At 36.3% G+C, this 15,365-nt stretch overlaps 2 protein-coding genes across 7 annotated transcripts in view; both read right to left on the bottom strand.

Annotated features, from left to right (window-relative positions):
• The window catches only part of DIAPH3 (diaphanous related formin 3), a 485,817-nt gene that overhangs the window by 252,748 nt on the left and 217,704 nt on the right, over positions 1-15,365 (bottom strand). The gene's annotated exons all lie outside the window — the stretch shown is intronic.
• Positions 9,250-11,214, bottom strand: LOC130835776 (dolichyl pyrophosphate Man9GlcNAc2 alpha-1,3-glucosyltransferase). Its single transcript, XM_057707614.1, has one exon. It carries the CDS (start codon positions 10,924-10,926, stop codon positions 9,403-9,405), a length of 1,524 nt encoding a protein of 507 aa, XP_057563597.1. The 5' UTR covers positions 10,927-11,214; the 3' UTR covers positions 9,250-9,402.

Below are 15,365 nucleotides of genomic sequence, written 5' to 3'. Positions count from 1 at the left end.
ACTATACTTTGTAACTAGGTACTGCTGGAATACAGAAACTTTGCTGAATTTTGCATATATGTTTTATAACCATTCACTTTACTTATTTATTCTTTCATTCAACTTAGAAGTATTTATTAAGCACCAACTAAAAAAGACCATGCTAGACAAAATGGAGATGTCTTGCCCTCAAGGAATTTAAGGACCAACTGAGGTGACTGCAAAGTAATTGGCAATTACAGTACATGGATATATCTACAGTGTTTGGGTAAGAACCACAAAAGACTAAAGAAGATTATCATACTTGTCAGGGATAGTCTTCATGGAATGAATGAAATCTATGCAAAAGCTAGAGAGAGAAAAGGAGTTAGGCAGGTGAGAAAGTTTTAGGGTGCGGGATAATGGAAGATAATGGGAGGATAGTGTTTCAGGTTCTGCAAGAACTTGAAGGGCACTGAAAAAAGTAAGAATAATAAGAGCAAAGAATATTGGGTGGAAATAAATGACACCAGAAATTAATTAGGCACCAGATCATGCAAGACCTTTCAAGCCATGATACAAATTCTGGCTTTTATCCTCAGAGCAATGCAGAGCCACAGAAGGTTTAAGTATGAGAGAGACATCAAAAGAACTGCATTTTTGAAAAAATTCAGCTTTCTGAAGGTGAACTGAAAGAGTGGCAAAAGTAATGGTAGAAGGGCAAGACAGAAGGGAGTTGCAGTAATCCAAATGAGAAAAAAATGGGACCCTCACCCAGACCACCGGGATGGAGAGAATGGATAAGCCACCAAAGCAGAATGCAGTCCAGACCCACCTCCTGAGTTCCAACTTGACTATCCAACTGCCTACTCTCACACCTCTACTTGGATGTCTAACAGGTACCTTCAACTTTATGTGTCCAAAACCCACGTTCACACACCTCCACGCTGCTCTTCCTGGAATCTTCCTCATCTGAGAAATAGGAATGCTCTTATTGCAATTGTTCAAGTCACAAAGCTTGAAGTCATCCTTCCTTCCATCAACCGAAAACTACATCTAGTCCATCAGTGAATCCCATCAATTTTAACCCTAAAATATTCACTAAAATACGCACTCCTCACCTTATCCCTGGCTACTATACTTTCCCGCTTTTGGCTACCATCCTTTTTCACCTGGATCACGATTGCTTTCTAACTAGCCTCTCCATTTTCAAGCTTGACCAAGTGCAGTCTCTTCACCACAATGCAGCAAAAGATTCCTGTTACACCTTAACAGAAAAGGTTTACTTCCCTTACTTCCTTATATAGAATAGCAGCCGGATCCCCGCCAAGTATTCCCTATCACTATCGCTCTTGCCCTTTTTTCTCCTGAAGACACTTACTCCTCACATATCATAAATTTGATACTGTCTCTCTTCCTCCATCAGAAAGCAAACTGTTAGAGACAGGAACTCTGTTCACCACTGTATATTTAGCACCAAGCCTGGAACATAGCAGGAGCTCAGTAAATGTCTGTTGGATATAGGTATGTATGTACCTGCAGACTAAAGGAGAAAGAAGGGGACACTCAGGTTTAAGCAACCAGGCAGATAATGATGGTATGGTTTATTTAATTCAGCAACAAATGAGGATGAGGAACAGTTTTGACCCAGTCCAGTTTTAAACGTGCAGTTTGAGGAGCTCTTGTACATCCACATGGTCATGTACAAGAGGCAGCTGAGTGTACAGAAGAGAAACCTGGTACAGAGATACAGGTATCACTACTAATAATTATTCTACTGACTGTCATAGGTTCTCCAGATATCAGCAAATAATGACACATTTGTCTCCTTATTCCTAGTACTGAAATCTTTTCCTTGTCTAGTTATATTGGTGAAAATTTTCAGCTGAAGGCTAGTAAAAATTTTATTAGTGGACCTCCTTTCCTTAATCTGACCAAATGCCAATCCTTTACTTTTTAGAAAATATATATATTTTATTTTTCTATCTTTATCCTCAAGAAAAAGGCTGATTCTAAGTTTTTTTTAAAATCAGTTTATTTCTCAACAGCAGTAACCTGTCACATTCTCAAATATTTTCTGGTCTACTTAAAGAAAAGAGTCAAAGAAACTAATAATCTTAAATTTGAAATAATATTGGCTGAACATCTACTAGGCATTGCACTGAACACTTTCTGTTGCATTTGCTTACATAATTCTCATAAGAGTAATACTATTTCTGTGACTACGATCATCAACATCACAGTCATGATGAGAAAAATAGTGCTTAAGGTAAGCATCTTTAAGCAACAGATCTAAGAAAAGAATGAGGGTCACTACACTTTGACTCTAATATTCTTTCTACTAGTTGTAAAATATGTTAGCTGTCACATTAAAAAAAAAAGTTTATCTAGCAATTTGACCACTTCAACCTGCAAATCAGAAACTGAAACAATTTTAACCAATTCTGCTTTTTTATAAAAATGACAAATTAGACTCTTATTGAGTTTAATGTATCAGCATACCCATAATGCAATGAAATCACAGCTTTCTCCTCTCTTCTCTGCTACCATATAGTCAAAGGATGGTTGAGGGAAGATGGAATGGAAATAGGGTAAAGGGACAGGAAGAAGCAGAGTTTTCTAAGATAGAAAACAAAAGCATTAAGAAAAAAAACAAGGTATAAATATGCTTATGTAGATATGAAACCAGATAAATCGATCTATTATCCAAACAGACTGATTTGGTTAAAATATTTCATACTGAGAAATAATGAAAAGTACTGCTGGGGAGAAAAAAATACAGCCAGAGAATGGACTGCTTCAAATCAGAGTAAAACCAGTGCAAATGTTTATGCAAAGGTCACTGATAAAGCAGGATATACATGTTGACAATAAGCAGGCATTAAAGAAGAATAAGAATAAAGGAGGTTGTTCAGTGGGAATGAAATTTTTTCAGAAAATCCTATTTCAGTTACCCATGCTGACAGTATCTCTGTGGAATACTAGCCAGGAGAGTGCAGGCTTCTGCAGGGAACTCAGGCTTGGAATCCCAATGCCAGGTTCTGCATCCTGGCCCCACAGACTACCAGACGCTGAGCCCACTGTGGCCTACATCCCTCACCTGGGGACACTGGCCCTCTAAGGACTTGTGAGAACGAAATGAAATGATCATTACCTTCCTGAAACCATCCCCCAGCCCCTGCAGTTGCAGAGAAATAAGAGACAAGAAACAGAGTGCCTGACCATAGCTCAGGAGCCCAGAGGCAAGCACATTTCAGTCTCATCTCATCCACTGGTGGAGCTCCTCTTCTATACACAGTACCAACACACTTTCACTAAAAGACTAGCTTTCCTCAAGTATGAGTCATAAAGTCAGATTATTAGTGCCATCTATACTTGTGATCTAGCTTTTCTGCCATTAGAAGTCTGTGTTTAATCTTACTTCCTAGAGATGTTGAGTAAAGCTGCATTTTTCCGAGAGAAGATTAATCCTGTTCAAGAATGGTTCTGATCACTCACACAGCATATGCCGCATTTCAATAAGGGTTTTATGTCAGAATGAAGTCAAAGATGACAAAACTTTTTATGTTGCCGAGAGCCATGAACTGAAAAATTCTTTAATTACATTTTCTCTTTATTCTTTTTCTATTTTCAAAGTTTCAAAAATAGCAGCAAAATTATATAAAGAATGTTCTTTCAAAATCTTTTCTTTCATACTAAATTTTCTGATAAAAATCATAGTTTCATGGTACATGGTTATACATCTTATTCTAGTTCATTTTCCATTATTTTCTAATCAGATTGATTAAAAATGTGACCTTTTCCTAGGAACAAGATTCCACATAAATTTTATAGTACATTATTTAACCACTGCGAAAAATTCTAGAATATGCAGTTCTAAATGTGTGAGTAGCTAGTAGAAGCATAAAACGTAATAAATACTACAGTTTCTCTTTCCATAATTGAGTCTTTTAAATCAGTAAATGCTACTAATAATTTTTTTATTCTATTTTTGTTGGTGCTTCCTGGTTAATTGTATCTTACGACATTGTTTTTAAAATACTAAGCATTTAAATTTTTTTCTGGTTTTCATTTAGCACAAGTGCTATTAAATTTTATGTTATACGTTTAAAATAAATTAGGTTATTATAACACTAGCCTTAAGAGGATAAAAGGAAGTACACCTGACTAAATAACCATTCTCTGTGACATTGAGAGAAGCCAATAAAAATAATTTCAACTACAGAAATAAAGCAAATACAAATCATATGATTAGGAAATGAAAACTGAGGCCTACCACAACCTTCAAATGGGATGAAAGGTGGGAACAGAGAGAGAGCTATATACTAGAGATTATTTGCATAATTGTTGTTTTTCTTCCTGACTTTTCTAACTACTCAGGTTCTAAGAGGTCAATAAAGAGTAGCAAAAATTTATAGGGTTGAAATTTAGAAGCATACAGCCCTTGAATATGAAGTTTAACACCTTCACTCTATCAATGAGGAAACCTAAGTACAGAAAATATGAGTTACTTGCCTAAGTTCACACAAAGGCCCTGGCTGTCACCAGATCCCAGATAAGAACCCTGACCACTGCACCAGAGGCCCAGAGAAGCTCTGGGGCAGGGAATCTACAGGAGGAAAACAGTCTGCAACCCAGCACATAAGAGGAACATAAATCCCCAAGCCTGGTGTTTACAGGTGATGGAATTTTCCCTTGCAGCACATGCCCACTGGGAGAGTAGGTGAGGCAGTGAGTGGACCTGGAGGAGGAAGAGAAATGCTTGGTCTCCTGAACACAATGAACAGGATTTAAAGTCATGGGAAAAAAACTATAGTTCTAAAGGGAAAGTCGAGAATTCACCCATTACCACTCTCACATGGTGGCTCCCTTTGGACAAGGCTCAGTTACTCAGCTTCACGGGGTGAATGGCATGGACCTGGGAGTCTCTGGGGCGGGATCTGAGAACAGGAGAATGGCTGAGAAAAGAAAGCAGATTTCTGACAGTTACTACTGTTGGAGGCTGTGATAGGACAATATGTTTCAAAGAAGATTTAGGCAGCTCAAAGGCAGAAGATACAGAATACAGAGAAAAAAGTGAAAACTTGGAATAAATTAATATTTTTTAAGTTGGCAATATCCCCTTGGCAAAATATCAAAGTAAACACTTTGGTACTGAAAACTATAATTGTATAAATAGCTTTAGTCATATCTGATCTGTCAAACCCAGTTTTAATATTTCTAGGCACAAAAATAAATGGCTATGTACCAAACTAAAAAGAAAATAAATAGAGGAGAAATAGATTATTTTTTATTCAAATATTAATATATGACTGCCATAACTAATCAGAGCATTTTACTAGCAAAAAGATGTCTGTTTGCAATTCAAAGCTAAGAGTTAAATAATATATAAGAAGAGTAGTTGAAGCACTAAATAAAATCTTATGGAATAGATGATTTCAACAACAGCAACCATCAAAAGTATAGCTAATTAATGCATATTTCTCTTTATGTGATTAGAAGACAAGGGTATAAAACAAATTTTCTTGAAGGACTTGTCTCTACAACTCAAGACCTATATGGATAGGGAAAAGGATTTCACTGTTTAACAAGTCTTTAACTAGAGTTGTAGCTAGATTTTTTTTAAACTGTGCACAAAAGGATTATTAAGGCACTAGGAATACACTTTATAAAAAACTTAAAACATATACTTCAAAACAATAATGATTTCTACATACTTAACTAAAAGCATTTGTTTTCCCCATCTCTTTTTCCTATATGAAAAAACAAACTGATCAAAACAAACGTTATAGAAACTGCTTGATCTCTAAGGGCCTTTGCAATCACAGAAATTAGCACTTTTGCTCATCTCAAAAGCATTACCACTACATACTAAAAGAACCACTTTCTTCAGATTCCCTTGTATGTAAACACCCCTTCATGGCCAAAGACTAAGACAGGAGAAAAACAGGAGTTCAAACCAAATAAAATACCAAGACTTTTCAAAATCAAATAGTCAACAACTTTTTAAACTTACGCTGTACTAGAGAGAAAAATACCCCTAGGACAGTTAACCCTATTTATCATGTATATCTTAGTGTTAATTGTTTTAATTAGTTACAAATTGAGATGAGTTTTGAGTGAATAAACTACAGGTATGAAGGAAGAAAGTAAAAAGAATCACGAAAAAGTGAAACACTCAGCTACTAGGAAACCGAAGCCTATTCTCACATGATCTTTCTTGGCTCATCACAGCTTCTCATCAAAACATCCCTAAACTGTATCCTCGAAATCTCCCCACTGTAAGGAATCTTTCTAGCACCTGCGCAAATGAATTATTTCTGAAGGTTGCTGTTTCCCAGTCATGGAATAATATGTGTATTCATAAAAAATAATTTTTCTAACTATCGTTTTTGCCAGTACAAGCTACTCCCATCTATCCTCTGATGATATCAGAAAGCACAAATATATAAAGAAATTACAAAGCAAAGACTAAAAGTTAATTCATGGCATGCTAATGCATACATACACAAGACAATCTACTGAAGGAGGGAAAAACCTATTATGAAAAGAATGAGAACTCAGTGTACTTTCCTAATTTAAAAGAAGGATTAAATCCAAATGAGGACACAGCTAACCCAGGATATCTAGCATACTGCAGAATGGAAAGACTTAATAAGCCAACTTATTAGTATTTGTACACACAGTGCTAAGCTACCTGGGAATAGAAAAAGTAACAAATTATATTAATCAACAGATAAACAGTAATGCCCTATTAAATAGGCAGCAGGTCATCCCTGACATATCAGTGTGTGGGGAAAACACAACACAGAGTTTCATCAAAATGGCCTGCAACACTATCCAAACCATGGCAGAAGACATGTGATTAGACATAAAAATGACCATTATTCCAAAAGCAGAATTTTACACTGAACATAACACTATTCAGTGGCAGCATGCTTACATTCCTCAGGATCCTGCAGTTTTGCAAAAAACTAATGAGTGTGGAGGATCAACACAAATTTCACATTAACATTTTAACGTGAGAAAAATGAAGCTCTGGTACTCTAACTCCATCATAAAAACCTTGAACTCCTTTCCAGCTATGGGCCTAGCATTGCCCTGAGAAAGAGGTATATACATCATCTCTGACCAAAAAATGCCTCAGAGAGAAAGAGAGAGAGAGAGAGAGAGAGAGAGAGAGAGAGAGAGAGAGAGAGAGTGTGTGTGTGTGTGTGTGTGTGTGTGTGTGTGTGTGTGTGTGTGTCTGTGTCTGTGCGCGTGCGCATGGGAGCCAGTATGAGGAAGAGGAGATGGAGATAATACCTGGATGTTTATTCAGTTCAATTCAACCTTAATCATACAGCCTTTCTGATAAGCAGCTATCCTGTCCCTCTGCTTTTATATTCCTATTTCTGATAGCTCAGTTGAAAATTCAAGTTATTTCCCCAATTTCTCAGTTATTGAATCATTATCTCTCTGTGTTCCAGGATACTGAAAATGTTCCACATCATTCTGGTATCCAGTTGCCCTACCTGAATAGAGCTCCATTATTTGTCTGGTCTATTTTCTAGAATCAACTATTATAAGCTAATTTCTTTCCCATAACCACCTGAACTTCAGACTTTTTTTTTTTAAATTTCAGCTTTAGAGAGCTGTGTATCTATATTATCTTCCTTTCAAGCTAGATCTCATGTTGTGTAGATCAAATATAGCCATATAAAACTTTGGCTCACATCTGTTTTCCAGCACATTGCCTTCCCTAGATGCAACCCAAATGTCCCATAGATGTCTTCCCACTATAGGTAAGTGGTTAAGGGAGCACTAGGAGGGTAGATGTTATACTGTCACTGGGGAAATGTTTTATTTTTTGCGGGGAGTGGGGGGAATGTTTTAAAAATGATCTTTACTTGGGAGACAAGGAATTGGGGAGTTAGTACTTAATGGGCCCAGACTGTCAGTTGGAGAAGATGAAAAAGTCCCAGAGATGGATTGTGGTAACAGCTGTGCAACAATGTGCATGTATTTAATGCCACAGAACTATATGCTTCAAAATAATTTAAATTGTAAAATTCTGCTACATAAATTGAGCACAATTTATAAAAATATGAAAAAAAATTTATTATTATGGTATTTCAAACCATTTTTTTAATTAATGTTAATTTGTCCTCTTCTTGATTTGGAAATGTATGTAGGAATGAGTACAGTCAAATTTTTTTTTTCTAATGAAGAAACAGATATCTAAGTGATTCCAAAATTCTTGAACCAGACAAGGCTGGGATCACTTAAAGTGCATATGATTTCTCCCACTTTCCCAAGAACTGGAGAGGTCAAGATGGTACTTAGTCACTTCACAATACCCCCACACGTATACAATGGTCTGACTACTTCTCTGATGGCACAGAAAACACTGCTGCAAAAGAATCCTTCCTCTCTTACCCCTTACTCTGGATTATCTCTCCAAATTGTACAACTGATTTAATTCTTGGGCGATTCAGTGTTTTTTTTTTTTTTTTTGATGGGGAAATGATTATTTTTATTACAGAGACTAAAGAAAACATATCTTTACATGAGAATCTATAACATGGCTATAATAAATTACTTTTACCAGTTGAATACTATAGGAAAGATGGGTGTCTAATATAGAGTGATACAGTTATTAACAGGTCTTAGTTAACATGAAGCATGATATATAGATCAACGCTTATGGCATTGGTAACCTTGAACCATGTCATAACAAAGAAGAACAGAAGGATGAACCCTGTATAAGGCCATTTAACTTAAACAGAATCATCCTGAAAGTTTAGAACTAATCATCATGAGTAATTAAAAAGACTTCATTCAAACCACATAGATTTAAATTCACGAAAATTCATTGTTAAATTGCATTCAGGTAAATCAGAGTTCTTGGAAATAAATAAGAACACAGTTTAATCTCTGCCTTGCTAAAAAAAATTCAAATTTGCACATGTAATAAGGCATGTTCAAACTTTAAACAGTTTTAATTGCCTTCTAATAGTAATTTAAAAGGTTATCACAAATTTAATCCCTGAGATTTAACTTCTAAAGCATTCTAAAATGTAAGGAAAACTAAATCTGAATACCAAAATTAATGATTTCCTTCAAAAAATAAGGTGCTAAATTCTCCCATTAAGCTCACTGTATTTGCAGATTTTTTTCAGAACAACAAATTATAAACACTGAGATTAACGGCATGTTTCTCTATTTTCCCTAACTGTGAATTTAATAAAACTACAATATTTCTTGGCCACCCAGTAGTTAGAAAATAAAAGCCTCCATTGCTTTGATACCCATTTACATTTATTTTGTATAGACAATGACTTTCCACCATTTCCTTTCCTATAATTCCATGATTCTCAAAATGATCATTTCTTTTATACACAGCAAAAAGTTCACAAAAACTTGTAGCACTATTAACATTTTCACATTTCTCTGGGGATGTAGCTAGTTGATTTTCTTCTGATTTCTTCCATTTTTGGAATCCCACATGATTATAATGTTAAAGTACACCAAGAAGAACAGGAAGTTTAAGCAGGATACAAAACACACCAATACAGAAAATAAGTCTGGTAGTTTCAGAGGAGGATCCAGTGTGACAGTCATCAGTGTCAGAAGGACCATAGTGATTACTGAGATAAGAAACGAATGTTGTATAATTCTGGGAAAAAATGTAAAACATGGAAAATATTTCCTAACATAGGTGGAAAAGGATTTCAACTGCAGTTCTTCTTCAGAAGTCTTTTCAAATATTGAAAAAGAAGTTGCACAAGCTATGAAAAATGCCATCATTGTCACAACTGAGGGCATTAGGAGTCCATCCTTCAATAGAAGAGGTAGCATACTAAATGTTGACGCAAGTAAAAACCAAGTAGACATAAAAGGAATTTCACTTAAAACTAAGCAGACTGGTAATGATACCAAAAGAATGGACTTTTCATGTACTTGGAAAGAAAACAGAAAGAATGATAGTGCACAGCTAACCAGAGTAAATCTGAATCCTTTGGGAGAGGGGTGAAATGTCAATTTTATACATGCAGGAAGCAGGCTCAAAAATGTAAAACAAAAGCTGATCATTAACTGGATGTGATGTGGCAAAATATCCTTGATCTTCAGAAAGACACTGAGGCTGCACCAAACATTGGCTACTTTATCCTCAAATAATCCACGATCAACTGGAAAGAGTCTTCTTAGAACCTGCAAGGTTTGTTCTCTTTCTGTAAAGAATGGCAGCCAGCAGAGAATGAAGGAAGCCACAACAGTACAAGCCAGCTTAATCAACAATACAAACCCCTTTCCTTTGAGGCCTTTTTTAAAACACTTGCCAAGTAAAAAACAAAAAAATGGCAAGGAGTGATAGAGTTCCATCTGCTTGTAATTTACAGCTAAGCAAAACGCCAGGGACCCTAGCAGGTCCCAGTCATAAGATACTCCAAGAACACCCCACAAAGCAAAGCCAAGACTCACAGAATTATATTGAAAATGTCCATAGTCGATAAGAATAAGGCCTGGATACAGCAATATGCATAATGCATTAGCAATCCTTTTCTTAGTTGAGATTTCTTTTAAACAACAACAGTACAAAACCACTGCAGGGATGTAAATCAGCAAATCAGCAATTAATACTGTTGCACGCATGAAGAGTTTATGTGCTTGACTCTCATATCCACGTGATGTATGAAGAGCAATCCAGTCTGGATTTATAAACTTTGCCACATATGCACACAAAAGACTATGGTAAGCTGTAAGAGGTGGATAGTCCAATCCCCAATACTGTAAATTGTTATCACTGTTGTTAAAATACCATTGTTTGATCGGTAAATTAAAAGTAACCTCTTGCCAGTGTCTCTGAGCTTCATAATCACCAAACATAGGAGGCTTTCCAGCACCTGAGTAAGAATTAAGAGAAACTGTCCACCGAACTGTTAGTCCTATTAAGACCACAGCTGTCATCAAGTACCATTTCTCCATATTTCTTCTTCAAATTTAGGGAGAGGAAAAAAAAATCAGGACCAATGCTGGAATACTTTTAACAGGCAGTCAATCACTTCTTTTCTTGATCAGAGAAATGTTATCAATTCTTTGGAATTAGGAGTTTAAGAGGATTTTAAGCAATGCTTCCTTTCCAGTTGAATATTGATTTTTATGTCTATGAAGAAGTAGCATGCTTCATTTTTTTTTTACTTCTTCCCTTGGGTTGCGGGTCCCTCCGCCTGCGGAACGCGCGGATTCGCGCCGCAGCCGGTCCCAGGAAGGCGCCTGCGCGCTCGCCCCCGCGGCGCAGGACGCCGCCGTCCTTCCTTCCGCATCCGCGTGCTCGCGCGGCGCCCTCGATTCAGTGTTTTAAGTACTGAATCACATTTCTATTTTCTTGAATGTCACAGCCCAGCTCTCAGATGGGTATGGTAGCCTATGTCAACTACTCTATAATTAGAGATGACAAGTGAGAAAACAAGGGTGGATTTTTATACAAAAGGAAATCTAATACTTCTTCTTATCCCCCACTTTAAGAGGTGAGACACAGAGTGTAGTCCTCTCACCTTTTAATTCCTTCCTTGCCTACAGCTGGCACAGGTAAGAGAGCCTGACACTTGCCAGCACTGGAATGGACACTCTCATCTCCTTGGTTGCTGCTCCATCTAGGCAGCTGGTACATGGGTTCTCAGCCTCAAACCACTTACCCGAGACCGGAAACTCTCTATTTAGCGTATTCAGACAAAAGCCACTGTAATAAAAAGGTTTTATCTTCCTGTGCTGTGGATCCCTATGGTATAAGGAAAAAAGGAGAGCTGATCCAAGACTGGATTCAGAAATCCCTGATGCTTTATAATCTCCAAGCCCAACAAAAATTCCTAAGAATTTAAGATGAGCATAATCTCCACCTCCTTCCAAATGTCTATATTTAGAGTTACAGATTTTTTATAAAATCATAATTTCCCAATGTCTTCCAGCCTGCCTCCCAAAAAACACCTTACCTTTAGTAGACTAACCAAATGTGCTATTAAAAAGAAAAAAGAAAGTATTTAACAGAACCATTCTGTGAAAAGGGAAGGGAAAAAACCTTTCATTAACAGGAATGCAGTGGCTTAAATCTTATTAGAGAATTTCACTTTAAACTCAATTACTGCACAATTATGTTGGGCCACCTGACACGAGCAGAGAAGCATTAACATCTTAGAGAAGAATCTTTACAGGAACTGAAATATCACTTACTGTAAACTATCTAACCTTACTAATTAAAAACTATCTCTAGTTTAAATGCTTCATGAAAATGTCAGACATTAAAAGTTAATGATCAAAAGACATATACCAACAAGCCAATGGAGAAGAGGAAATGAAATACTAAACAGAAAGGCACTTTGGACATCTAGTAACACCTATTAATTGGGACTATGGTGCATGTCAAACTTCCTAATCTTTAAAATGTTTTGAAATATTGTATTTCTATTCTTAAGACTATTTTACTTCATGCTAGAAACATCAAATCCATATATCAAATGATTACTTGAATTTCTGAAAGTATCAAATCCTTTTTCCTGCAATTCAAATGGACAGTAAAAAAATCATCTAATAAACATCTCAATTTACAACAAGAAAACCAAAGCAGAGTGAGGCAAAGAGTCTGCAAATGCACACCAGGATTCTGGACTCCTGTTCTTGTGCTTTTTCCACTCTGGAAATTTTACCATTCTGGCCATTGAGAGCAGTGCAAATGTGATGACATGAGAATTAAGCAGAATTAAAGGCGGAGAGTCATTCTACCCTGCAGAGAAAATAGAGCCAGATAATAACTGGAGATGATAACTGAAGATTAATTTTTTTTTCTTTCCTGAGATTTTTCTCACAGCCTTGCCATTTCAGGATCAATGACACTTATTTCCTCTGGGGAAAAGATAACGCTTAGAATAAGAGGTCATTCCTCAACACTGAGTATAAAATTAGATTACTGTTAATATCTATAGTGAGACAAAAGTCCTGAAAGCTATGTGGTTCAATTGCAAGAAATGAGTAATCAGAGGAGAAAAATGTTAATGCATTTGCAGAATTTTCCTTTAACTACATAAAACTGAGGACCGGATCCCACTATGAGCAGCGGAAAGGAAAGATGCAGAACATAAGGGCAGGACAAAGTCTTAGACACAGGAAAGACAAAAAAGCCCTTTTGGGCCAACAGAGAACTTGTAGGGGATCAGATTTTAGACCCAACTGTAGAGTGTGTGCTGCCCTCCTCCTCCCACAGATGGAAGTGGGCTGGGGAGTAAACAGACACCAAAGAGGGTTTGGAAACCTCAGAGAAGACTGTCTCCCAATGGCCTTTTTTTTTTTTTTTAAATTTATTTATTTATTTTTGGGGGGGGTACACCAGGTTCAATCATCCGTTTTTATACACATATCCCCATCTTCCCTCCCTTCCTTGACTCCTCCCCCCAACTCCCCCCCACCCTCCCCGCCCCAGTCCTCAAAGGCATCTTCCATCCTCGAGTTGGACTCCCTTTGTTATACAACAACTTCCCACTGACTATTTTACAGTTGGTAGTATATATATGTCTGTGTTACTCTCTCGCTTCGTCTCAGTTACCAACACTGGGCAAACTCTGGAGAAGAATGGCGCCTGCAAGTTTAGACAGTGAGAGTGCCTGTAGGAGTATCTTGCTTTGTAAGTGGTAAATGGGGGTGTGTGCAAGTGCTGAAAGCATCAGTGGACATATTTTCAGAAATATGTACTATAGTGCATTAGACTTTTCAAATAATGGTTGAGAAATTCACATTGGATGTAAATTGCAATTCTAATAGGAAAACAGTCTATACTATCAGCAAATATTATATTCCAAACTTTAAGACTAAGTTGGTGAGAGGAACTGCCAAAAAAAAAAAAAAAAGTCTTCCCAATATGTACATACAAATGCCCCAAAGGAATGTAACATATAAAATATACATTTCTTTTGACATACAGTACTTGACCTCAAATCACCAAATTTAAAATCTTATCCCAATACTTAGTCCTCCTAAGTTACTTGAATACTCACAATGCTTTCTCAGCTTTTCCCAAGCAGCTCCTTCTGAGCCTGAGGAAGATATATGCAACTTTTCACTTCATCAATTACTTCTGTCCTCACACTTGAGCAAACATTCTTCAGGAATAACCATTACACAGATTCCCTGTATTACAAATAGGTGTCCCTTTTGATCACTGGCGCCATTTGGAATAATTAACTATCAAATATATTGCTTTCTGAATGCAATTTACTGAATTAATGGAACCTTGTGTATGTAATATACTTGACAAAAATTTCTTTCACTTCAGAAAGCTAAGGTCATTCCTAAGCTGTGACTGTTGAAAAACAAAACAAATGACTTACATATCTTGTTACAATTTGGGGGATTCATTTATGTTGACTAAGGCAAAGTCACCCTTTTATTTTCCAGTTAAACAATACATACATAAAATATGTAAGAACTTTTTAAGAAAAAGACTAAACATACTATTCCAGCTAATTGCCCAATTATTCTGGAATTCTGGGAAAAAGAACTTACTTTTAAAAATTCATTATAAAACAATTCAAACAGTATAAAAGCACATAAAGTGAAGGTTCTTTTACCTTAATACATGTTACTACAAATATTCCCCAAAGGAATCTAGTACTGGTAATGACAGTTACCGGTAACAAAAACTGCTACAGGTAGTCTTCTAAAAGGATACACAAAAAATGTGTATGAATATAAACTCAAAAAGATGTATATACATGCATACAAAATTTTACATTTTAGGGATTTTTTTCTTTTTAACCAAATTATCTCTTACCATATATAATACTTTACATTTCACTTGTTTCACAAAGTGAAACACAAACCCTTAATATTTTTCCATATTCATATTTATGGACTGACCACATTCTTTTTAACAGCTTCATAGTACATCTCTTAGGTACCATAATTCAACAATATCATAATTTAACTATTTTCCTTATTGGTGAGGATTGTTTTTAAACTTTTGCTCTTAAAAATGTCATTACAGTGAACATTCTTATATTGATACATATGTTTTTTCATTTGTGAATAAGCCTTGTTGTGTCTACTTTTAACTGTGCCTAAGTGATAATCTCATTCATCAAAAGATGGATAGACAGGACAGAAGTAGAATGCACTCACTTTCTCTCACCCCCATGAAAAATCGCTTTCTGTATATAAATATATGAATTTGTATACACACAATATAGTATACTACAGTTCTGAATAAGTTTTCTATAGAATGTAGAAGGGAAGTTGAGTAAAAAACAAATCCAAAGGGCAAGAGCTTCAGTCACTTCCAGTCTCATTCCACTTAAGGCAGCTGAAGAACAGGGGGGTTTAATTTAAGAATTATCATCACACATGAACTCCTCATGAATCCCTGAGATAGGAGAGAAACC

Source organism: Hippopotamus amphibius, chromosome 14, assembly GCF_030028045.1.
Source record: "Hippopotamus amphibius kiboko isolate mHipAmp2 chromosome 14, mHipAmp2.hap2, whole genome shotgun sequence".
In the NCBI taxonomy this organism is placed as follows: domain Eukaryota; kingdom Metazoa; phylum Chordata; class Mammalia; order Artiodactyla; family Hippopotamidae; genus Hippopotamus; species Hippopotamus amphibius.
This window is presented reverse-complemented; position numbering and strand designations above follow the sequence as displayed.

What these genes read in the sequence shown, in the direction of transcription:
- LOC130835776 (XM_057707614.1), bottom strand. Translation starts at nt 10,926, where the DNA reads ATGGAGAAATGGTACTTGATGACAGCTGTGGTCTTAATAGGACTAACA.